This window comes from Electrona antarctica, assembly GCF_951216825.1.
Source record: "Electrona antarctica genome assembly, chromosome: 9".
Lineage (NCBI taxonomy): Eukaryota > Metazoa > Chordata > Actinopteri > Myctophiformes > Myctophidae > Electrona > Electrona antarctica.
In genome coordinates, this window is record NC_136790.1 from 44,956,581 (window position 1) to 44,981,475 (window position 24,895).

Consider the following 24,895-nt stretch of genomic DNA (forward strand, 5'->3'; position numbering starts at 1 on the left):
GCTTCCCTTTGGCAAGATCATCCATGCAGCATCACAATGAGAGTTTCCATTGTTATGCTGATGATGGAGGCTGCAGCTGTCAGACAAGCCAAATGCCATGAGCGTCCTCGCTGCCTTTCTAGCCGACATCAATAAATGGATGGACAACTAAAAAGGAGTGCTCTACGGAGCGCAAACCTCCGTCGGAGGAAATTCTGTTATTGCATGTAATGTAAGTAACCATATTGTTAGTCTCCTTCATAGCACGATGAAATACCAGGAGGCACAGCTTGATGCAGTAGCTTGAAATTCTGTCCCTCTGTGTGTGTGTGTGTGTGTGTGTGTGTGTGTGTGTGTGTGTGTGCGCGCGCGCCGCGTGCGTGCGTGTGTGTGTGTGTGGTGTTTGTCTGTCTGTCTGTGTGTCTGTGTGTGTGCGTGCGTGCGTCAGGCACGTGCAGAGGGGGGGGGGGCTAGGGGGGCTTGAGCACCTGCCCTTTGCAGAAAGTGCCCTTTCCCTAAAAAAAAAAAAAGAAAATGTTTTTTTCTTCTTTTCTTTTTTTCTTTTTTAGGGAAAGGGCACCCCCAATAAGGGCTTATGTGGGGGGCCAATACGGGCTTGTGTGGGGGGCAAACAAGGGCTTATTTGGGGGGCAAATGAGGGCTTATATGGGGGGGGCAATAAGGGCTTGTGTGGGGGGCCAGTAAGGGCTTGTGTGGGGGGGGCAATAAGGGCTTGTGGTGGGGGGCCAATAAGGGCTTGTGTGGGGGGGCAATAAGGGCTTGTGTGTGGGGCCAATAAGGGCTTGTGTGGGGGGCCAATAAGGGCTTGTGTGGGGGGGGGGGGGGGCAAATATGGGCTTGTGTGGGGGGCAAATAAGGGCTTATGTGGGGGGAGGCTTATGTGGGGGGCCAATAAGGGCTTGTTGTGGGGGGCCAAATAGGGCTTGTGTGGGGGGCAAATAAGGGCTTATGTGTGGGGGGCCAATAAGGGCTTGTGTGGGGGGCAAACAAGGGCTTATTTGGGGGGCAAATAAGGGCTTATATGGGGGGCCAATAAGGGCTTGTGTGGGGGGCCAATAAGTGCCATTGGCCCTTCAAGACAAACATTTGACAAGTAATGATAATTCCACTATCATAATGAATTATCTGCCAAACTGCCATCAGTCAATTTTAGTTTCAGACTAATGAGAACATATTGCTTATTATACTGTCCAATGACATGAAATGGCACAAGGGACGGACTCCACAAAAAGACCACCCCAAAAATCGGCGCGCGCTATGCGCGCGCACACATGTGCTCTTTTCTGGAGTTTGAGCCCCTGCCCCCTCAGTGCTCTCTGCACGGTTTATTTCTGGTTATCTTTCTGATATGTAAAAATCTGAAAATGTACCATGGCCCCCTTGTGTCCTAAAGCACTGTAGCCTACTTGGTCACATTATGAGGGTTTTTTCTCCTCATGATGCCCTGCCTAGGCAACTGCCTGTTCTAGAAGCCTGATGGGAGGTCCGGCCCTGCTACGACCAATCATATTATGCCAACTGTGCAGACGCCCTCTGATAAAAGCAGCCAAAGGTCTGAAATCTACACACGGCAACAGAGAGACAGACACCAAGAAGAACTCAAATCCATACAGGCTCCACTGACAGAGAGACAACAACCTCAGGCTGATGTTCCAGCTGATTCCTCACCTCCTCTGCCTTCTGGGCCTGCTGGCTCTAGCTGATGTGCAGCTAGTGCAGCATGACAGCTGTCCAATGCTCGGTCGAGACTGGTACAGCTTCAACGGCCGCTGCTTCAAGTACGTCGCTACAGAGATGACCTGGGCCCAAGCGGAGCTGAACTGTTTGTCTCAAGATGCCAACCTGGTGTCCATCCACAGTCTGGAGGAGCACAACTTTGTCCTAAACCTGATCAAGAACTTTGACCCGTCAGAGGAATGGACCTGGATTGGCCTGAGTGACATTCATCAGGAGGGTGCATGGATGTGGTCCGATGGGTGCAAAGTAAACTTCACCACCTGGTTTGCTGATGAGCCAAATGGTGGTGTAACTCACAACTGTGTGCATACAAGCTGTATGAAAAAATGGTGTGACTATGACTGTTCTAGTCGACCTCAAGCTTCTGTTTGTGCATCTCGTATAGTCTGTCCCTAAAGACTGGATTGTCTGATTCTAACCCACTGACTTGTACTAGTCTGCAGGATAATAAATTTACTTTAAATGTATTCATGTGTTTAGTGGTATAATTTCACTGTGTCTGAGTGTCTCCATTGCACAGAACATACTCATGAAACAATGTTAGAGGAATTCTCTCTCTCTCTTCCACGGGTGGGCTACTTTGCTGACGGAGGGCTACTACATTTACACACTTATTCCAGGGGGCCACCTTCCATATATATTATATATTCGTGAATCAATTCCCACCTCATCACACAAAAGTAGCAAAAATTAGCCGATCTGACTTGAATTGGAATCGTGAAAAGTAACAATTTATTTTAATTTCAAATGCATTACCCCTGTTGAAGGAGGGACACCCGCACACTGCCACTTACTGGTTTCAGAGATTTTTATTAAAGCAAAGCAAGCAACGTTTCGGTCTTGCGACCTTCCTCAGGCTTAATTCAAGAATGGGCTGACATTGTCACTAAATACATTTCAAACAGTCTCAACAACCAATCAAAATGCATGTAATTATCTCAACAATTAACAGCTGTGAAAAACCTTGTCATGTGACTTGTCATGTGACTTAAGGTGCAGTGTTACTGTGAACATTCCTCATATATCATTGTCAATAACAGAAAACAACAATACAGGGAAAGAGAATTATACATAAATGTCATGCCAGATAACATACAAGGAAGACAGTTAGATAAGCAATTAAATGTCACATAAGATCCTACTCTGTAAGAGTGGAAAAGAATAAAAGAATTAAAAACATAGCAACTGAAGTGCCTATAATACAGACTGGTCAAGAAGTTCAGATCAACAGCTTTTATAGCATAACATTTAATAGGAGTTCATCATTAAGCCCTTTAGGGTGTAAGGTTTGTAGAGTGTGGATCCAGTAGGCCTCACGTTTTTTTAAAAGGGTGTCGTGGTTACCACCTCTTCTTGGAAGTTTGACTTGTTCTATACCAACAAAACGAAAAGTGGAGATGTCATGTTTAAGATCATTGAAATGCACTGCAACAGGGTATTCACGGTCATTTCTTCTGATCGAACTCTTATGTTCACTCATTCTCTGTTTTAACTGTCTAGTAGTTTTGCCTATGTACGCCAAACCACAAGGACATTTGATCATATACACCACATGGGTTGACACACAAGTAATAATACTGTTGATCTTGAACTTCTTGCCAGTATGAGGATGATTAAAAAAGGAGATCTTGTGAGTATTACCACACTGGACACAATGACCACATGGATAGTTTCCCTGTGGGAGAGGACTTAACAGGGTCTGTCTGAGTGAGACCTGGGGAGATTGAAAGTCAGAGTGTACAAGCTGATCCTTTAGATTCCTACCCCGTTTAAAGGAAAATAGGGGTGGGTATTTAAATAGTGTAGCCAATTCAGGGTCAGAGGTTAAAATATGCCAATACTGTTTAAAGATAGCCTTTATCCTATTTGAATAAGGAGAATATGTAGTAACACATGTAACTGAAAACTTCTTCTCTTTTTTCTGAGTAGTTTTCAAAAGCTCAGAACGAGGCTTATTTAAAGCTAATGTGTACGCTTTGTCAATACATTCAAGTGAATGACCTCTTTGGACAAACTTGGCTTTCATCTCAGATGATTTATCAATAAAATCCTCATTAGAGGAACAAACTCTTCTCAGTCTGTAAAACTGACTAATGGGTAAAGACTTGATGAGAGCGGGGGGGTAAATGCATTACCCCTGAAATGACACATCGTGAGCTTGTAGATCTGCTATTTTCTAAACATTCTTATACATTTAAAAACTTGAATTGGCACATAATTCAGCATAACGAGTATACTTTCCACTTTTAATACTTTAAGTATACATTTTGATGCCAGCCCAATACTTTTGTACTTTTACTCGAGTAACATTTTGAATTAAAACTTTTTTCCACGTCTGACCTCAGCTGAGGAGACCAGAGTCCAGACCTCTGGACTCTCAGTGTAGAGACAGTGTAAACCACAGAGGTCACCGTGTCCCAGTATAGAGACAGTGTAAACCACAGAGGTCACCGTGTCCCAGTATAGAGACAGTGTAAACCACGGAGGTCACCGTGTTAGGCATGATGTGACAAACTGCTGCTGTAGCACTCACATCTGACATTGGATATAGTTCAAAGTCTGACTGTCCATGAGAGTGAGAGAGGGACATTACATTACAGACGCTTTTATCCAAAGCGACTTACAATAAGTGTATTCAACATAGGTAGGGAACAAAAACTACTAATCACCAGAAGTCTTTAGTGCATTTTCTGCAAAAACAAGCAACCAAGAGTATACCTAGCGCTAAGGTAAAAGTGCAATATATCAGCTACCTATTTCCTTAAACAGATGAGACAAAATAGCTAAATCAAATGAGCATGAGCTAAAACAATTAAGTGTATCGACTAAACAAGATCCAATAAACAATACAACAATAGAAAACAAGCGTTCGTACAACTAGTTAACAACAAGTAGGTCAGGCAGAGAGGAAGGGTAGTGTTTCCTGAAGAGGTGGGTTTTCAACCTGCGGCGAAATATGGGCAGTGACTCTGCTGTCCTAACAACAACAGGGACGCACGCACGCACGCACGCACGCACGCACGCACACACACACACACACACGTATGCTTAAGTATATAAGTGATCTCTGGTCTGCTACTGTTTTTCTCTTCCTTGATGTTTACCTTGATGACTGACTTCCAGCACCTGGCCTAAATGTAGGCTTTGAGATGCGCACACAATCCTCTCTGTGAACTGCTACTGTGGTTCCCTTTATTGACCAGTTGTGTCAATCACCTCTGAATTAGTGCATTGATACATTCTCCCTCTCTCTCTCTCTCTCTGTGTGTGTGTGTGTGTGTGTGTGTGTGTGTGTGTGTGTGTGTGTGTGTGTGTGTGTGTGTGTGTGTGTGTGTGTGTGTGTGTGTGAGACTGTGTGTGACTGTGTGTGTGTGTGTGTGTGTGTGTGTGTGTGTGTGTGTGTGTGTGATCTGTACATGGACCAGGCATTCCAAGATAAACATTCTAAGTACCAACCAGGCACGTGCAGAGGGGGGGGGGGGGGGGGGGGGGGGGGGGCAAGGGGGGCTTGAGCACCTGCCCTGCAGAAAGTGCCCTTTCCCTAAAAAAAAAAAAAGAAATGTTTTTTTCTTCTTTTTTTAGGGAAAGGGCACCGGGGGGGGGGGGGGGGGGGGTGTGATGTGGGGGGCCAATAAGGGCTTATGTGGGGGGCCAATAAGGGCTTGTGTGGGGGGCACACAAGGGCTTATTTGGGGGGCAAATGAGGGCTTATATGGGGGGGGGGCAATAAGGGCTTGTGTGGGGGGCCAGTAAGGGCTTGTGTGGGGGGGCAATAAGGGCTTGTGGTGGGGGGCCAATAAGGGCTTGTGTGGGGGGGCAATAAGGGCTTGTGTGGGGGGCCAATAAGGGCTTGTGGGGGGGGGGGGGGGGCAAATATGGGCTTGTGTGGGGGGCAAATAAGGGCTTATGTGGGGGGAGGCTTATGTGGGGGGCCAATAAGGGCTTATTGTGGGGGGCCAAATAGGGCTTGTGTGGGGGGCAAATAAGGGCTTATGTGTGGGGGGCCAATAAGGGCTTGTGTGGGGGGCAAACAAGGGCTTATTTGGGGGGCAAATAAGGGCTTATATGGGTGGCCAATAAGGGCTTGTGTTGGGGGCCATTGGCCCTTCAAGACAAACATTTGACAAGTAATGATAATTCCACTATCATAATGAATTATCTGCCAAACTGCCATCAGTCAATTTTAGTTTCAGACTAATGAGAACATATTGCTTATTTTACTGTCCAATGACATGAAATGGCACAAGGGACGGACTCCACAAAAAGACCACCCCAAAAATCGGCGTGCGCTATGCGCGCGCACACATGTGCCCTTTTCTGGAGTTTGAGCCCCTGCCCCCTCAGTGCTCTCTGCACGGCCCCGTGCGTGCGTGCGTGCGTGCGTGCGTGCGTGCGTGCGTGCGTGCGTGCGTGCGTGTGAGACATACACAAGGGTGTAAACCTAATCTACAGTTAAAAAGTTAAACGTTTAAAATGTCTTGACAACAAACTAGAACTACTTGGGAAGGTGCTGACTCAACAGAAACCTGCATGGGAGTTATCTTGAATGCTGACCTCAATTTTCAATCTCATAGACAAGGTGACCAATACTGCATTTTCTCACATAGAAACAAAGTAAGACCTCCCTTAACTCACCAAGATGCTGGAAAACGGATTCACTCTTTTATCTCTTGACTATGCTGCTTTTTACCAGCCTGTCTGATACTGATAAACTACAAGTTATTCAGAACACTGCTGCTAATCTGCTAAAAAACCCAATAAAAGATAACATACTACACCCATTTGTGCTATACTCTGCAAGTCTGCATTGGCTCCTTCATGATGATGATTTCCTGTTTTTTGGCTATATAGAAGTGTATATTTGTATGTCTCTAAATGTTATGATGAATTGAACAAGGTGGACCCTCTTGTAAACAAGTCTATAGTGCTTTATTGGTCGTCCACTCACAGTTAACAGTTTTTTGTATTGAGTTGTGCTTGAAATGTACTGTAATTCTGCAAACTGTTAATTAATACTTCAATCAATCAATCAATCAATCAATGGCTTCCAATTTAATGTTAAACTCTTATTACTTGCAAAGCTTTAAATGGCCTATAGCACCTCACAAATAGCCACTTGCTAAGCCAGTGCAACTCATGCACTAAAGAATAGATTAGATGTTTTGTTAAAAGGTTAAAGCATATATTATAGTAGGCCTAACCATTCATTCCAATAGAATGCTTGTTCAGTAACAGGGGTCTCCCTGTGTTTACATTCAAACCATTTCTGCTCTTTTCTATCACTTGCAATGTCACTTATCCTGTAAGCGTATCCTGTATGAGGTCTCTCTCCTGATTGGATGAACTTGGTAGAATAATTACTTTTTTACGAATACGTTGGAGAGATGGGGGAGGTCGCTGTTATTGAACAAACACCCTATAGCAATTATTTACTATGGGAAGTTGGGGATATAGAACCATTTACAATATGTGTAAAGTACACACACACACACACACACACACACACACACACACACACACACACACACACACACACACACACACACACACACACACACACACACACACACACACACACACACACACACACACACACACACACACACACACACACACACACACTAATCACAGAAAGTGCATATAGAGAACGCAGTCAGACTCAGGATACAAGTTAAACAAGTGGAATTGTAAGTGATGACACAAAGAAATGAGCAGACAGACAAGATTGGAACTGGAACACTATAAAAAATTAAGCTGATACATGGCTACTCTCCCCTGATTGGCAGCAATGATTATTATCAGAATATAATGATTAACTTTTTTGTTTTGTTTTAACCTTTAATTTAGATTAATTTGCATAATTAGGTAATGAATGGCCCATAAACGTTCAACAGAACCGAATTGGGTATGCAATATGGGTATTATTTCGTTTTTGTAAAGGTGGTTATAGGTCATTGAATATGCTAATAGAGAATTAACCTTCCTCTAGTTAATGTGTGCAACTTACAGTCCAACGTGCATGACGGTTAGACATCAACTTCTTCCTCATCAAAATAATTCTTGGAGTTGATTAATTTTCTCATTGTTGCAGAATGCAGACAGATGTCCCTTGAGTCATTTACAAAACATTGTGCGAGCCAGGTTGGCTTATGCACAGCTTATGGAGTATCTGCTGCATGTTGGTGGCAGAGAGCAGAACTTTGGTATTTTAGATGTTGTCTTTATCCCAGTCTGTCATCCATACCTCCACCCTATAGCACCGGTCGTTGAGGTAACATCATCAATACATCAATGAATTGTGTTGCAATGGGATATGACAGCTTCTATGTCTGTAAGAGCCATTTGAGCCTCCTTATCATCTCTGTGATGTCACTACAGGCCAATGCCAGTTTATCAATCAAGGCCTAGGTTGCCATAGTTACAGGGAGGGTATTTAACCCTGTCCCTAATGAATTGCAGGTGTTGCTGATAGGAGGCAAACTGTTTTCTGACTGTGCAGACAGGGACTGTTGCATTCACCACGTTTGACTGTTTGTTATTTATGTTATTTGCATTCAAAGTATAGGATTTTGTAAGGTAAATAAATATAATTGAATATCCACTCAACGAACATTCTGGACCTCAGTTCTTCACAGCACACGTCTAAACTGCATCCTCAACCGTCGGCAGCCAGTAGCACCTAATATAGGGATTTAGGCGCTACAATGTCTATACTGTTAAATCCCCAAGCAAACATAGGCTGCACGTGACAGTGACACCTTGAACAGTTTTCCACATTTTCCCCTTTGCCTATTCAAGTTTCATCATGTTTATTAGAAAACATTCACAGTATGCATTATGATGTTTCTTACAATTTAATTCAAGAGGACCGCTCAATAATAAAAAAATGAAAATCCAGTTCCGAACAATTCCATGGTGCATTGGAACTTGGTCGCATCTAGTCACAGTGCATGAACTGTAATAGTTGATCAACAGCAGACATACCTGTTAGTGTTACCTATCCACTCCGTGCATTGTATAAGGCCTTCACAAAGCGCTCCAACCTTTCACGGTCAGCTGCTGCAGTCCTCGACCATGATTTCCATCCTGTTTCTGTCTGCCGTTGTTGATTTCCAACAGCAGACATATCCCAAGCAACAAAATGTATTTGTGCTTGCTATGGCATTGATGCTACCTCAATGGCCCGGATGGCAAATAGCACGGATGGCAAAGACAGGGAGAAAGAAAATAATGCTGTAAAAATGCTGACCCCACTGACTATGAGTTCCAGCCAGTCACATTACCAGACTAGAAAAAGTGCCCTTCTGGGCACAGGTCTCCACCAGGAGGATAGGACTGTGTGAGATGTTTGGCAAAATGTTTAGGATTAATATAAACATGTTTTTTAGGCATTTTGTTCCAAAAATGTGTTTTGCAAAAATCAACCTGTTGGTGGCGCTATAACAGGCCAATGTGAAAAGGGTGGGATATATTCCTCAGCCTAGTAAGAAAATGTGTGAAAGATTTCACGTAAATTGCATGCTGCGTTCATGATTTGAGGCTTTTGTTCAAAACGGGGCAATCTTGCAAACTGTGAAAGCTAATTATAGCCAATTAGGATGGAATATGAAATATCGGACAGATCCGACTTGAGCACATGACCATAGAGATAGTGTGTAACGATTTGAGATTTTTGGACAGAATCTGGAGGAGTAATATCAAAAAATGTGTTTTACAAAAGTCGGCCTCCTGGTGGCGCTATAAAAGGCAGATGCGGAAAATGCAGGTCAACGGTTTGTCCTTGGCCTCTAGGGAGTGTGCATGCAACGTTTCACGCAGATCGGTGCAGTTTTAGGTAAAACATGTGAAAAGCTGCCTCATGGTGGCGCTATAACAGGCCGTTCTGGAAAATGTGGGGCAGAGGTTCATCGTTGGCATCCAGGGAGCGTGTGTGCAAAGTTTGGCATCGACCGGGTTAACGGTGCCGGAGATTAGCTGGTAACGGACGGACGGAAGGACACACACACGGACGGACACACACACGGACGGACACACACACACGGACGGAGTGCAAAACATACTCTCTCCCCATGCCTTCGGCCTGGTGGAGACAACAACCTGCACCATACTACTATATCTATCATCACTGTGTAAAAGCCAGCCTGGCTCACACAATGTTTTGCAAATGTCAAGGGAGATCTGTTTGCACACATTAACTAGAGAAAGGTTTATTCTCTATTAGCATATTCAATTACCTATAACCACCTTTACAAAAACTAAATATCCCGCAGTAATTGCACACACGACTCGGTTCTGAACGTGTATAGGCCATAAATTACCTAATTATGCAAATTTCTCTGAACAAACTTTTTGCAACAATTTTATATTTCATACACTAGGCCCATGGAGTACAGTTCATTGCATGGCTTGGTTGAATGCTTGATTGATTTAATTCATGTATTAAGTAGCAGTGTACTAAGCCAGATAATGTATGGCTAGGTGGTCATTGTTGATAGATAAACAAGTAAGACGGCAAACGCGGGAAGCGAACGCAGCTCGTAAATTGCAATAACAACAATTAGAATAAATTACGTACTTAAGGTTTTTTTTAAGTTAAGTTTTTTTAAATTAAATGTTTTTTCAAGTTATTTTTTTAGTGTGTGTATGTGTGCGTGCGTGCGTGTTTCTTTTTTAGGTTTTTTTTTTTAAAGTTTTTTCTTTAAGTTTTTTTTTAAGTTAAGTTTTTTTTTAAGTTAAGTTTTTTGTGTGTGCATTTTTCCTTTTTAAGTTTTTTTTTTAAGTTAAGTTTTTTTTTAAGTTAAGTTTTTTGTGTGTGTGCGTTTTTCCTTTTTAAGTTTTTTTTTTAAGTTAAGTTTTTTTTAAGTTAAGTTTTTGTGTGTGTGCGTTTTTCCTTTTTAAGTTTTTTTTTAAGTTAAGTTTTTTGTGTGTGTGCGTTTTTCCTTTTTACGTTTTTTTTTTAAGTTAAGGTTTTTTTAAGTTAAGTTTTTTTTTAAGTTAAGTTTTTTGTGTGTGCGTTTTTCCTTTTTAAGTTTTTTTTTTAAGTTACGTTTTTTTTAAGTTAAGTTTTTTTTTAAGTTAAGTTTTTTTTTAAGTTAAGTTTTTTGTTTGTGTGTGTGTGCGTGCCTGCGTGTGTGCGCGTGCGTGCATGTGTGTGTGTGTTTTTGTGTGTGATACAGCTGCGCCCTCTGGTGGTGGGCGGGTGGTGTTACTGCGTGACACACAGACACACAGACAGACACACAGACGTGATCTGCTGGGTCTCATAGTAAATGCTCACTGCGTTCGCAATTACCCTGTCAATGATTTATCTATCAACAACGACCACCTAGAGGACTACATTTCTGTATAACTCCCTATAAAACTAATTGCTCAAGGCTGACAACTAGTGGTCAGCAGGTGGATTCATGAATAATGTATAGACAATATTGTGTGTAGACCAATACAAAAAGAACACTAGTATATACCAAATGTCCCACTCCACGCCTCGGACTATCTCAGCAGAATGTATACGGTACAAGGCATTTTTGTATGATAGGCTACATTGTAAACACTATAAACACTGATGTAGGCACTAGCCTATATCTTTATAATTTCATCACGTAGAACACTTTTGTTAAAAGTTAAACACACCAGGGGTTAATCATCTTGGGGCAAATACTATTAAATATGCGATTTTAATTTCCCTGGTAGGCTATTTAGCACACAATGACTGACATGACATTTATATGCCATCATTTAGTAGCTAATGGACTAACATAACCTTGGCTCCTTTGAAAGCACAATTAGTTTTGGCAGAGCTATGTAAAAGACACACACATGAATGTGCACACACATACTCACACAGCTCCTGTAGTGGCTTCACCATTATGTCCTGTTTATGCCAGGGTCCAGCCACATAATTCATAACACCAACAAACACTTTCTTATAATCTAAATCCTTTGATGTTATCAGAAAAATCTGATGGCATATATACCATCGGTTTGTGTAGTGTAGGCACTACACATAAGGGTGGCGCTATGCCCCCCCCCCCTTTGTGAAATTGGAGTAAGACTGGTTTCAGTGCTATTTGGCATGACCCTCTACCATATTATAAAGTTTCATGAACATGTGACTGACTCTGCATGTATGTATTAGGGGCAAACTTCTCATATACTGAGTTTTTAGATCAGCCTATTGGTCCAAAGTGTGTTTAGAAAGCAAATTGTGCCAAACAATCCCAGTAGATTCGATTTAACTGTTTTTCTGTAGTTCAAAATGGTGCGAGATCTAAATGTCACAGGTCATCATAGGTCCTAATACCACATTTGTTCATATGTGTATTAAAGTTGTATTGCACCGGTCAAACGGTTCATGAGCTTTGCCTGTTCAAAGTTCAACATTTTTCAATTGAGCCAATATGGGCTTCATGTCTAAGCAGGCTGGTAGACAAAACAGGAAAGGGCACACACCAGTGTTGGTGAGGTGGGAATTCCCTGAAGAAGACCTCCTAGGTCGATATTTCTTGTCAATAAATATACAGCATCGTGGCTACGAGTGTGCAGCCTTTTTCTTATTTTCCTGACATAGCACTCTACCATATTGGCAAGTTTCACGAAAACCGACTGCACAGTTAAGTGCTATTTTTGGCGGAAGGAGAAGAAAACAGACAAATACAATAAATGGACCAGAGTCCTTTCGTCCTTAATAAAATGCGTGAAAAATGTAGTGTACAGTAGGTACTTCTGTCCCATTGTCAGTATGCCCAAGAGATGTGGGTGCTGATGGGTCCAGCTCCGGCTGTGCACCTGCAGAGCCGTGCTATTAAAGACAGACGATAGATAAAAAGATTTTGTCTCTCACTTTGGTACTCAACATTTTGGGCGGGAACCCCTTTTGGTGTTTTAAGCATGATGTTATACTTTAGCTATTGAAAAATAGCAGAACTACAAGCTCATAGCTCTACGAGCTTGTAGGTCTGCTATTTTTGAAAAATCGTGAAAATGTGGCGCAAATCTTTGAATATAATGCTTTCACAGTGAATGTTTTTAACTCATATCTTTGCTTCTGGGGGGGGGGGGGGGGCCTGGAACACATCATTTCAGATGGGGGTCAGCGGCCAAATACAGATAATTCTGGGGGTCCTTGACATGAAAACGGTTGAGCACCACTGGCACAGAAACATTGGTGTTTCAGAAAACTGTCAGGATTTAGAAGACATTTTGTAGAATCGTCCTCAGGTCTAAATGGGTTAATTTACAAGATAATAATAACAATACATAAGACTGCTGCAAGAAGGCAAAGCAAAACAAACAAAATGTTTTTTATTTTATATAGGCCTATAAACACAGGCAACATAAACATACAGTAGCTGAATGAAGCTTTAATTATTTAACAAACTACTATAGCCGTTAACTATAGGAAAAAAAGAAAAACTGGCACATCCAGCTGAACGGCAGGACCAACAATGGAATAAAATAAAGAATAGAAGTCTGCACTCCGCACACTAACTTTTCAGCTCCCAGTCAAGGCTTAATGTGTCAAAAAAGAAACATGAATCTAATAAAGCCTTGACTGGGAGCTTCTTGAAAGGTTAGTGCGCTGACTTCAATTATTCTTATACATAGCGTAAAACGCCTTAATTATTTATTTTAACCCATTTTGGGCGGGAACCTCTTTTGGTGTTTTAAACATTGTTAGAATTTAGCTATTGAAAAATAGCAGATCTACAAGCTCATAGCTACGAGCTTGTAGGTCTGCTATTTTTGTGTGCCGCAAAATTGGAATATATATATTTTCAGAACGAACGTTTTTAACTCAAATCTTTGCTTCTGGGGGGACCCTGGAACAACATTATTTTCAGATGGGGGTCGGAGGCCAATTACATATAATTTTTGGGGTCCTTGACAACACCACTGATATAGAGGATTTAGAAGATTCTTTTTAAATTTCGACGTCAGGTCTAAATGGGTTAAAGGTTGTGTAAGTGATATTCTTAATTTATTTCGCTGTGAGTGTTAAATAGCTCCCATTTATTATTCCCTTCCTCCCCAGACACAGGAACAGTTTTGACACATAATAATTTTGGAAATATTAAAATTTTCCCCTTGTTCAGTAACAGGGGTCTCCCCATCTTTCCAGCTCTTAAGTAAAAAAAGAAAAGTACATTTTCAGGTTGGGACTCGGGAAACCAATCTACCGAGAGAGAAGTCATACAGGATAGTGGGATTCTGGGATACACTAGTGAAATTGAAGTGATTGTGGGGGAAAAAGGCACATTGTTTTGTCACATCAAGAACCTGTAATTAGGCGATACACAATGTTTTAAGTCGCTCTGGATAAAAGCGTCTGCTAGTGCTAAATGCGTAACTGTTAACTTGAGAAATCTGCATAGAAACTTTGTCCAACAGCATTCTTCTTCCTCCAAACAAAAAACATCAGAAAACAATTATAGAGCTAAATCACCATGCTTTACATGCTACAGTACATGTGTATCAATCATTTTCGGTGAGAACCGGGGGAGTTTACGTCGCATCGGCCTCTGAAGCGTTTGCTCGAGTGGGGGCTTTCAGAGTCCAGTTCCCTGTGGCGCTTCCTGAGAAGGGATCGGTGAGGGGACAAGGCAAGCGCTGACATATCTCTATTGGCATCCATGTGCATTGTGCACACGCTGCAAAGAGGACCCAAGGGAACAGGTTTTCCCTGAAACTCCATGTCAATCTTCTTGGGAGAGTATCGGATGCTGCTGCTGCTGCTGTCGTGGCAGGTGGAGATGTCAAGAGAACGTCCAGTCCCTGTGGTGGACTGACGTGAGTAGATCTTTGGTTGTGAGGGGCTGTCACTGCAGTGGTGATGCTTCCTTGGTGACGTGGTCAACTTCTGTAGGGATGAGTGTGTAGTTTCAGACCTAGAACTGGTAAATGCTGGGTGTCTGCAATGGCTTTGCCTTTGAGCAGTGTGCAACTTGTGGATTCTGGAGGGTGACTGGCATAAGTTGACCTTTGGTTGTGAAGGACTGTAGTAGTGATGCTTCGTTGGTGACATGATCGACTTCTGTGGGGAAGAAAGTGGAGATGCAGACCTAGACCTGGATTCCACATTCTTCAGCCAAGCTTTGAAAGGACTCTGTCGGACTGGGGAGGAGCAAACAGCAGAGCTATCTGTGACTGTGAATGAGAGTAGAGATGCAGACATGGATTCCCCTGAGTGTTTGGAATGCTTCTGTGGGGAAGCGAATGGTGATGCAGACCTAGATTCCCCTGAGTGTTTGGAATACTTCTGTGGGGAAGCGAATGGTGATGCAGACCTTGACCTCGATTCCGCTAGATGTCTAGAATGACTTCCTGCTGTGTCTGACTTGGGGCTTTGGGAGAGGGCATGGGACATTCCACTTTGGCTTTCCACATTCCTCAGCCAAGTTCTGGAAGGACTCTGTCGGACTGGGGAGGAGCAAACAGCAGAGCCATCTGTAACTGTGAATGAGAGTAGCGATGCAGACCTGGATTCCCCCGAGTGTTTGGAATACTTCTGTGGGGAAGCGAATGGTGATGGAGACCTAGACCTGGATTTCCCCAGGTGTCTGGAAGGACTTCCTGCTGTGTCTGACTTGGGCCTTTGGGAGAGGGCATGGGACATTCCACTTTGGCTTTCCAAATTCCTCAGCCAAGTTTTGAAATGACTCCGTCGGACTGGGGAGGAGAAAACAGCAGAGCCATCTGTGACTGTGAATGATTCCTTTTCATATGCAGCATTGCACGTCGGTAGAGGATGGATGACTTCTCGCCCTGACCTTGGGGACTGACTCCTGAATCCATCAATCGTGAGACGGCCAGACCGGCCAGTAGGCTGATCCCTCTGATGCGGGCTCTCCGTTGGGGCAAGATGTTGTTGCCTCTGTAAAAAGTTAGTGATAAAAAAAGGGTGAATAAGAACGTCAGGCCTGTACTTAGATTCCACAGGGTCTGCCTTTTTTTTACGACACCCAATTTCTGTTTGTTGATCCTGCTGGTTGGCAACGTCGTGCAAATACGTCTGATTCACCCCTTCCCTGGTTTTCCCTGGTGTTAAGTTCATGAGCAATGAGCAGTTGGGGGATCTCTTACGAACGACTTTTCCTTTATTCTTCTTTGGGTTCCTGAGGTCAGGTGCTCTCACCGAGACATCGAGGGTGTGGTTGAGGTGGCTTGCATTGGGTGGAAATCTCTGTCTCCGATACTTCCTCAGCACAGAGTCAGCTGCGTCAAAGACCTGCTGACTATACACAGCCTTGGACAGTTGATCGATCATCCTGGGATAAAGTTCCACTAAAGCGGTGCCGTGACTACTCAGGGTCTTCTCAAGTTCCTCATCCTGGTCCTCAGGCTGGCTTCCCCAAGTCTCATCCAAGAAGCTCTGACTCAGCTGGGTATTGTTCATTCCAGATACACCTGTGACTGTCAGAGACACAAAGAACAAAATAAGTAATGAAATAATACCCAACTCAAGGTAGGCCTGTCACAATTATTACATAAGGCAATTATGTTTGTATAATCATGTCCATGTTGAAAAATTTAACGATGCAAATTTAAAATACAATTGTGGAAATGGCAGATCTGCAAGCTCACAACATAATGCAACGCGCTGTGAGCTTGTAGATCGCCTATTTCCAATATTAATGTTTTTTTTTTTAAGATTATGAAGTTGTCATTATTAGTTATTTGTTACATTATAAGTTATTTGATACATCTGCCCTAACAAGATGATCTAGTCATACTGACCCCAAGTAGCGCTGGCCTACAGCAGCTTCTCAACATATGTACCGAGTATGGCATTGAAAATGATAGCAAGTATATTGCCAGTAAGAGTGTTGTTCTAATTTGTAGAACAAAAGTAACATGAATTGTAAAATATTTCCTGATTTTAAACTTTTAACACTCTCATGTGTCTGTAGTAAAGTAAATTATCTTGGACATTTTATTACAGAACAGATGATGATGATGATGATATACACAGACAGTGCCGCAGGACGTATGCACAGGCAAACACCCTCGATATGTGTTCAATAGCAGTTAAGATCACTTTATTTAGAGCTTACTGTTCACCACTCTACACTGCCCACTTGTGGTCAAGCTACAAAAAAGCAAGTATTCAGAAACTTCATGTAGCGTATCATGAATTAATGATGCCAAGATAATTTTAATCAAAAGGCCTAGAGTCAATACTTTTCAAGCTGTTCTCCAGATTCATGTGTCGCTTGGATGAGTCTGTGAATTGAGAGCATTGTGTCAGTATACTGTGTCAGATACTCTTCGAGCCTTAGGTTAGGAGACATGGGCTAAAAGCCTGAACTTATAACCGTCACAAATGCCTGTCTAATATGTAGGCTACATTTGGACTGTTTTTTATTGTATGAATATATATGTTATTGTGTTTTTTGTCGTTTTTTACATGGTCCGTGAGTCTGCAATAAAGGCATAAATGGTAAATGGTGCATTTATATAGCGCCTTTATCCAAGGCGCTTTACATAGATTGTGCATTACATTCACCCATTCACGCACACATTCATACACCGATGGCAGCGGAAACCATGCAAGGCACCAACCAGCACATCAGGAGCAATTAGGGGTTCAGTGTCTTGCTCAAGGACACTTCGACACCAACTCTGGGCATTCATTCATTCTTACCCTCATGCTGCACAGAATGATTACTGCCAAGATGAGTCTCATCAGCCTCACCCTCCTGCAAAGTGTTGTCCCACTGCTGAAAGTAAGGTAGGTGGAAAAAAAGAAAACACACTTTTAGGAGTGATACAATCTGGTACATTCAGGAAGTTAAAGGATGCTAAAATCACCATCTGATGCTGCCTGAAGTGACTAGTTTGAAAAGCAATGCATGGCATTAGTAACTTCATTCCAAGCCATGGTGTTCACTGCATTTTATGCAGTGTGTTTAGTGCTATGGTGGCAGCGGTGGCCGAACGGATTGCGGAGCGGTCTTGATACCGGAAGGTCGCCAGTTCGAATCAGCGGTCCGACACGTTAAAATTACCACCGCTGAAGTGCCCTTGAACAAGGCATTGAACCACTACGATGAAATGTTTTATGAGCAGGGCCTGGCTGGAAACGAGTTCTTGAGCTTAGCCCAGATACCCTGGGTAAATATAGTAATCATTTCATTTCATTGCTAGCAAATAAACATCACAATTTGTATTTCACTATAATTCTATAGCTTTATGCATGCTGTTTATTTTGGAAGAACAAAAAGTTACCTGAGTGTCACTTGTGTCATGTGCTGAAATGAGAAGAAACACATGGGATGGCATTAAATGTCGACATAAACACAGTTGTAAACATTGGTATAATTAGTTAAAAGTTGACATCTACCTCTCAGTGACTCTTCTCCAAAATCTATGGAAGAAGTCTGAGGAATAAAAGACAAAGTTGAAATCAGTATAGATGACCAGTACCAGTCACATTTTGCATGTCAGTCTTTAAGATCTGTAGAAGGCGTGTGGTGATAGGCTGGTGACATTTAATCAGCGAAGCATTCGTTAGCCCGGGCAGCGCACCCCCGCCTCCCTGTCTCTAATTCCATTAAAATTGCAATATCTATCTCTCTTTTTTCAAAGATATTTAGAAATATACCGTGTAGCAAATATTAGAGCATACATTATTTACATATTACATATAACATTATTTTTATATTGACGACATTGATGAATCCCGTTAACCACATAAGCCCTATTTTATACTTCACAATAGTGTCATGAAGAATAGAGGAAAGGGGCGATCTACAATCTCACCATGTCGCATCACGGTAGCGAGTTGTGTTGCGAGCGTTTAGATCAATTTGAGCTGAAAACTTTTAATATAATTGATTAAAGGTTTGACTAGCTGTTGGAGAGCCTGGGGCCATTTGGGGTTTATGATCCAGTCGGGAGCGGATGATAACTTACGTCATGTTATAGTCTGGTTTGTAGTCGTCAGGCCGGAAGCCCCAAACCGGAATCAGAATTACCCAAATAATTCCCTGCATCCTAACTTTAGGGCCTACCCAATAAAAGCCTTGATGCAGCGTATGAATCTGACAAGTTTCTTCAAGTACTATAATCACGGAAGCACCCAGTGAGGCTAGTTTTAAGAGGCTCCTTAAAAGACACCTGATCAATTACCCCAATTTTAATTTTAATTAATTGACATCATTTAAGGGGATGTCTTGTTTAGTGTTTTTATTTCTCTGTATTTTTAATGTCTTAAATGCATTTGTATTATGAATGTATTCTTTTCAAGATTGTACCTGTAAAACCAACAGACGCTGAGGTTATTTTTATTTGTATTATTTTTTAACCGCCTCGACCGGATCACACGGACGATTAATAGGGGATTCACACTGAGAGGGACTGAATCCGTTTCATTGGAACCGTTTCCGAATACGGTTGCCTGGTCCCCGATGGCCATGATTCACATTGCCCGAGTTCAACAGCGCACCCGGGTACACTTGCATAACACACTTTAATCCAGATGGCGGTGTGCTTGATGGCTGGCGCGCACAGACACTGACCATCAACTCTGCGACATTGTCTCCAATAAATCCAGACACACTGCATTGCCTCTTTGCCGTTATACTACTTCACTGTCAGCCTGCCTGCTATTCACTGTGCCAGTCAGTTCTGTGCTCCAGTGTCGTGTTTGATATTAGTTTGCTATGGATTCTACTTTAGCATTATTATTATTATTATTTTGTTTTACTTTGGAAGTGATGCCAGCTCTTTTTTCTTTTTTTTAAGATTCATTTTTGGCTTTTGTGCCTTTGATAGTTACAGTGAAGACAGACAGGAAAGAGGGAGAGAGAAGGGGAGAGACATGCAGCAAAGGTCGTCATGAACGGGACTCAAACACGCGACTATGTGGCATGCGCCTGGACCACTAGGCCAGCGGGCGCCCCGTGATGCCAGCTTTAATGATAATACATAAAGCTGTTAGGCAAGCAGCAGTCATCAGATGACTAGGAAGAAGGGGGGGTAACTCATATACACACTGCCACACGACTACTGCTACTACCCAAACCTTACATTTGTAAGTGACATCTTCAACTGGCCCTCGGCCTTGCGGATGCGACGACAGTACCCTTCAACATCCAAGGACAGGCCCGAACATGAAATACAAAACACAGAATAACACCAACCACACGTTAGTAGCAGGAACAGACAAGTAAACAACCAATGAGTAATGTACATGTCGGTACAAATCAATCCGAACCTAGAGTGTTCTCACAGCAATAATAATCTCTCTCCAGAGAAAATAAATTATATATATATATATGATAGTGTGTGTGTGTGTGTGTGTGTGATAATAAGTAATTTGGCCTTGAATAAGTCCTTTTTGATTACCCGAAAATGGCAATTTAATGCACATTAAATCATACAACACATGCATTTGGTGCACATTAAATCATATGCCACGATGGAACAGGGCTATTGTATTGGATAGACATTTCACATTTGGTCACCTTTATAGGACGTCTCGTTCAGGTCGATGTTCACATCGTCCTGATACTGTGAATACTGTGAAGTCAATTGGACAAGATTTCAATGTCACTAAAGTTTGTTTCATTGCATGCATAATGATTAAAATCAAATGCAAAGTTCTCAATGTCACTTAAGTCGCTTGCCTTGGATCAAGACTATCATTGATCAAGCAATTAGTACAGTCTGACTACATGACATGTTATTTATGTCACACGAACGGTGTTCCAGTTTGTCTTCACACCCTGTTAACTTCAGACCGCGTCAACTGTCGCCGTCGAGACGACAGATGTTGTTCACAGCGACAGAATGCGTAGCTGTCCGTGTCAATGCCTTTTATTTTATCACAATGTTAAAACATAGTACCGATGTGACAGATTTTTATATTATTATAGTCCGATGCGCCATTCTATTCACAACGTTTTGTAACCATAATCAAATCACAGAGTATAAAACCAGCCATTAAAACACGAAACAGACATATGGTCACTGGGTTAGCCTGAGACCTCAATCACCACACTGATTTCCAATTGATTGATTGATTGAAATATTTATTAACAGTTTGCAGAATTACAGTACATTTCAAGCACAAACTCAATACAAAGACTGTTAACTGTGAGTGGACGACCCAATTAAGCATTACACTTGTTTACAAGAGGGTCCACCATGTTCAATTCATCAAAACATTTAGAGACGTACAGATACACTACTATATAGTCAAAGAACAGAACAGGAGTTCATCATAAAGGAGGTAAAAAGGGAAAAGAAACATATACAGTGAGGGGAAAAGGGGGGGGGGGGGGGGGGGGGGGGGGGGCGGTGGGGGGTGATTCAGATTTTACGGGGGCCAGTTTCAAATTGCAGCCGTCCGTAGGTGCCCTTTGAGAGCGGTTTTGAAGGAGTCAAGGGATTCACATGTCTTAATGACTGTTGGTAGGGCGTTCCACATTTTGGTGGCATAGGAGCGAAAATAATTTAGTCCCTTGTTTGTGCCGAATCTGGGTTGTACATGGTTTGTTGCACTCCCTCTGGTGTTGTGGGTGTGGACTTCCTTAACATTAAGGAAGTATTTAGACAGGTACATGGGTATCTTGGTGGTGTATCGAATCTTGTGGACCAGACCCATTGCAAAATGCTGTACTCTGTCGTCAACCCTAAGCCATTCCAGCCTGTCAAAGTGGGCAGGGGTGAGGTGGGTTCGGGGGTGAGGCCAAGTAGGAGCCTGACCAGTTTGTTTTGGGAGGTCTGGAGCCTTGTTTTAAGGGCCTTTGAGGTGCTGTGGTACCAAGAGGTGCATGCATAGTCAAAGAAACCTTGTACGAGGGCTCCTGTTAAGGTCTTCAAGGTGTTTTTGTTGACCAGTGAGGAGATCCTGTAAAGGAATCTTGTTCTTTGATTTACTTTTTTGATTACGTTGGTGGCCATTTTATCACCGGAAAGATTAGCCTCCAGGATGGAACCTAGGTAGGTAATTTCATCTTTTCATCTAACCAAGAAGCCATCTGCCTTGCTGAGATTACTATTTGATCCGAAGAGAATGGATTCAGTTTTTCCCAGGTGTAAGGATAGTTTGTTATCAGCGAGCCAGGTGCAGATTCTACCGAGTTCAGAGCTGAGGGTCTTTTCAACCTGCAGTTTGTTCTTGTCCCGAGACCAGCAGTGCTGAGTCATCTGCGAACAGGAACAAGTTGCAGTCACAAGCTGATGTCATGTCGTTTACATATATTAGGAACAGTAAAGCCCCTAGTATGCTTCCTTGTGGAACGCCACAGCTGTATATGTTTGTGTGTGGGTTTTTTGTGTACATGTGTAATGTCATGTGAAGAAATGTAAAAAATAAAGTTTACCAAAAAAAAAGTAAATATGACGTGCATGATAGGTTAGAACCGTTAGACAGTTTGTTTATAACTTTATTTATTTATGTATTTATTCATTCATTCATCAATGCGTTTACTTTGACGCATTACATAGGCTGCATAGTTAATGTTCGTGACATAAGTTTACTCATTCATACTCCAATGGTGAATAGTTGCATTTATTAAAAGCTAATGACGTGTTGGTAGACAGTCACAGGAAGAAGGGGTTGTCTTCCTGTCTCATTCTCAACAACAAAACGTGTCTAATTAAGGTCCACACAACGCATGTGTGTCCGTCCGTCTGCCTGACGATTCTTTATCCAGATAAAAATCAGTCACATCGGTATGTTTTGACATTGTGACAGTTGACGCGGTCTGAAGATAACAGGGTCTGAAGACAAACTGGAACAGCGGAGCTAACGTTAGCACTTAGCTTATAGTCTCATAGTCTCATACATACTTTCCTCGTGATTCTGTCCATATCACGCTTGTAGGTCAACATATTTGACGCCATGCCCTCTTTCATCGTGTCGTTCATGTCGTCTATGTTTAAAATAATATAGCAGTTACTGTTGTTGTATTATTAATAAACACTATTAAATAATAATTTAATTGTGCCGATTTGAAAAAGTGGAGCCTCTCGGTCAAAATAGAGAAGAGAAACGTGATTGGTCCAGGAGGAGGTGCCGTAAGGCTTTCGTCGTGGATTGCGTGATTGCGTCATCTTTCTACGACCAATAAACTGGCAGTGCTGAGTGCTGCGCTGTGATTGGTTGAGACTCGCAAAAAACAAAAACACAGTAATGAGGAATCCATGCCGTGATGTGATGTTGATGTTGCTCTCTGAAAAAATAAAACTCACAACCGGTCGCAGCGTGACGCATTGTGAGCTTGTAGATCGTCGTAAAAAGAAATAAATAATCATTCAAAATCAATCATTTATGTCCCAGGTCAGAACAGACTCAGGGCTGTCAAACTGCATCATGGAGTTGGACTCCATAATACACATGTAAAGAACCTATAGGATCTTTGTGTAGTCACTAAAATGTATGGATGCTGTTAAAATCGTTCTGAAACTTCTGAATCAAAATGCATCGTTGCACCACCAGAAGATACATAGGTATCACACTGCATGCTAGCACTGTCCCCCCCAAAGCCCACCCCTTTTTTTCCCTCACTGTATATGTTTCTTTTCCCTTTTTACCTCCTTTATGATGAATTCCTGTTCTGTCTATAGAAGTGTCTATTTGTACGTCTCTAAATGTTTTGATGATTTGAACATGGTGGACCCTATTGGAAACAAGTGTAATGCTTAATTGGGTCGTCCACTCACAGTTAACAGCCTTTGTATTGAGTTTGTGCTTGAAATGTACTGTAATTCTGCAAACTGTTAATAAATTCTTCAATCAATCAAATCAAAGTCTACCAAGCAGATGTAGCAGAAGCTGCATGCAACTAGTTGCCTATCTGCATTTACAGTAGCATTGCTTGCAGCTAATGCAGATGTATGCATGGATGTGATTGAATTTACACATGGAACTTGTTTGTCGCCACGATTGATTTCAATCATTAGATTAGAGTCAAGAGTATTAGAAATGGTCAAACTAGCAATACAATACGTTATGTTGCTTAAAATATTTTTAAATTCATGTTCAGAAGCATCTTCCATAAAACCCTAATGATCTGTGATGTAATAAAAGCCTCAATCTATGACTTCAACTGGTTTAGAATGAATAATAATACCTAAACATAATTTGACATATTGTGCTAAATTGTTTAGGAATCAGTGTCACATGCACTAGTATAGGATCAACAAAGCACGGATTGGCACATGGCCTGTCAAACAACTTCAGTCGTGATATTTGTTTTTGCTTTTATCCCCGTTTACATTATATTTATTACAGGATCCAGTCAGAGCTGTCAACACCAGTGTTGATTTCGTCGACTAAAACTAAGACGAAAAATGTTCGTCGACTGCCTTTTTTTCACTGACGAAAACTAAATGGAAACTAAATGAAAACTATAAGCTATGATGACTAAAACTAAGACTAAATATAGGCTACTAACAATTTCGTCAACAAATAAAAACTGGACTAAAATGTTAGGAAGGGACAAGTGGACATTGGACAAGAGATCCAGTACAAGTAAAAGACACAAGAATATCACTATTTTCAGCAAGTATAACATCAGCCATTACGACGGTATCAATTAAGGCCCGCCAAAACACATTTTAGTCGACTAAATCACCTGTAGATTTAGTCGACTAAAATCTTATGATAATTAGTCGACTAAAACTAGACTAACACTAAAACATTCCAGGTGACTAAAATGTGACTAAAACTAAGTGAAAGCTATTCAAGAGACTATGACTAAAACGAAAATAGAAATTTTGCTGTCAAAAACAACACTGGTCAACACTGCATGGTGGCACCGGCAGGAGATGGATGTAAAGAACCTACAGGATCTGGTGGTCAGAGTTGTCACGGTACTGCACGGCAGCACCAGAGCGGCTGTGACAGCATTGTCACATATTCTGCAGCAACACTGTCAAGGAGTCTCCGAACGGCAGGGTCAATAGGTCGTACTCTCTAAACAGCAGGGTCAATAGGTCGTACTCTCTAAACAGCAGGGTCAATAGGCCGTACTCTCTAAACAGCAGGGTCAATAGGTCGTACACAAACAGCAGGGTCAATAGGTCATACTCTAGTCTAAACAGCAGGGTCAATAGGCCTATCTCACAGCATTTCCCCGCCCCCTTTTTACGTCCCCTTTTGGAGATAGTGGTGTTATTTTTTTTGCGGTCCATAGGCTTCCATGTTAAA

The 24,895-nt window shown here is 42.0% G+C and overlaps 1 protein-coding gene across 3 annotated transcripts; it reads right to left on the reverse strand.

Annotated features, from left to right (window-relative positions):
• Positions 1-13,023: 13,023 nt before the first annotated feature.
• On the reverse strand, positions 13,024-22,711 carry LOC306930484 (uncharacterized protein). 3 transcript variants are annotated; one of them, XM_079511478.1, is made up of 8 exons: positions 22,534-22,711; positions 20,202-20,256; positions 19,765-19,820; positions 18,077-18,113; positions 17,962-17,984; positions 17,378-17,453; positions 14,964-16,146; positions 13,024-14,801 (listed from the first exon to the last, which is right to left on the reverse strand). In XM_079511478.1, exons 1-8 carry the CDS (start codon positions 22,609-22,611, stop codon positions 14,213-14,215), a joined length of 2,097 nt encoding a protein of 698 aa, XP_079367604.1. In that variant the 5' UTR covers positions 22,612-22,711; the 3' UTR covers positions 13,024-14,212. The 3 variants fall into 3 exon arrangements, with proteins under 3 accessions (XP_079367604.1, XP_079367603.1, XP_079367602.1); XM_079511477.1 differs by having other exon boundaries at positions 13,024-16,146; positions 17,378-17,450; XM_079511476.1 differs by having other exon boundaries at positions 13,024-16,146.
• Positions 22,712-24,895: the final 2,184 nt, after the last annotated feature.

Excerpts from the sequence above, each read along its gene's own strand:
- LOC306930484 (XM_079511476.1), bottom strand. The coding sequence starts at position 22,611 with ATGAACGACACGATGAAAGAGGGCATGGCGTCAAATATGTTGACCTAC. Across the intron at positions 19,821-20,201 it reads GAACGAGACGTCCTATAAAG|GGTACTGTCGTCGCATCCGC; the intron begins GTGACCAAATGT and ends TGGATGTTGAAG. Across the intron at positions 17,454-17,961 it reads ATGACACAAGTGACACTCAG|CAGTGGGACAACACTTTGCA; the intron begins GTAACTTTTTGT and ends CCTTACTTTCAG.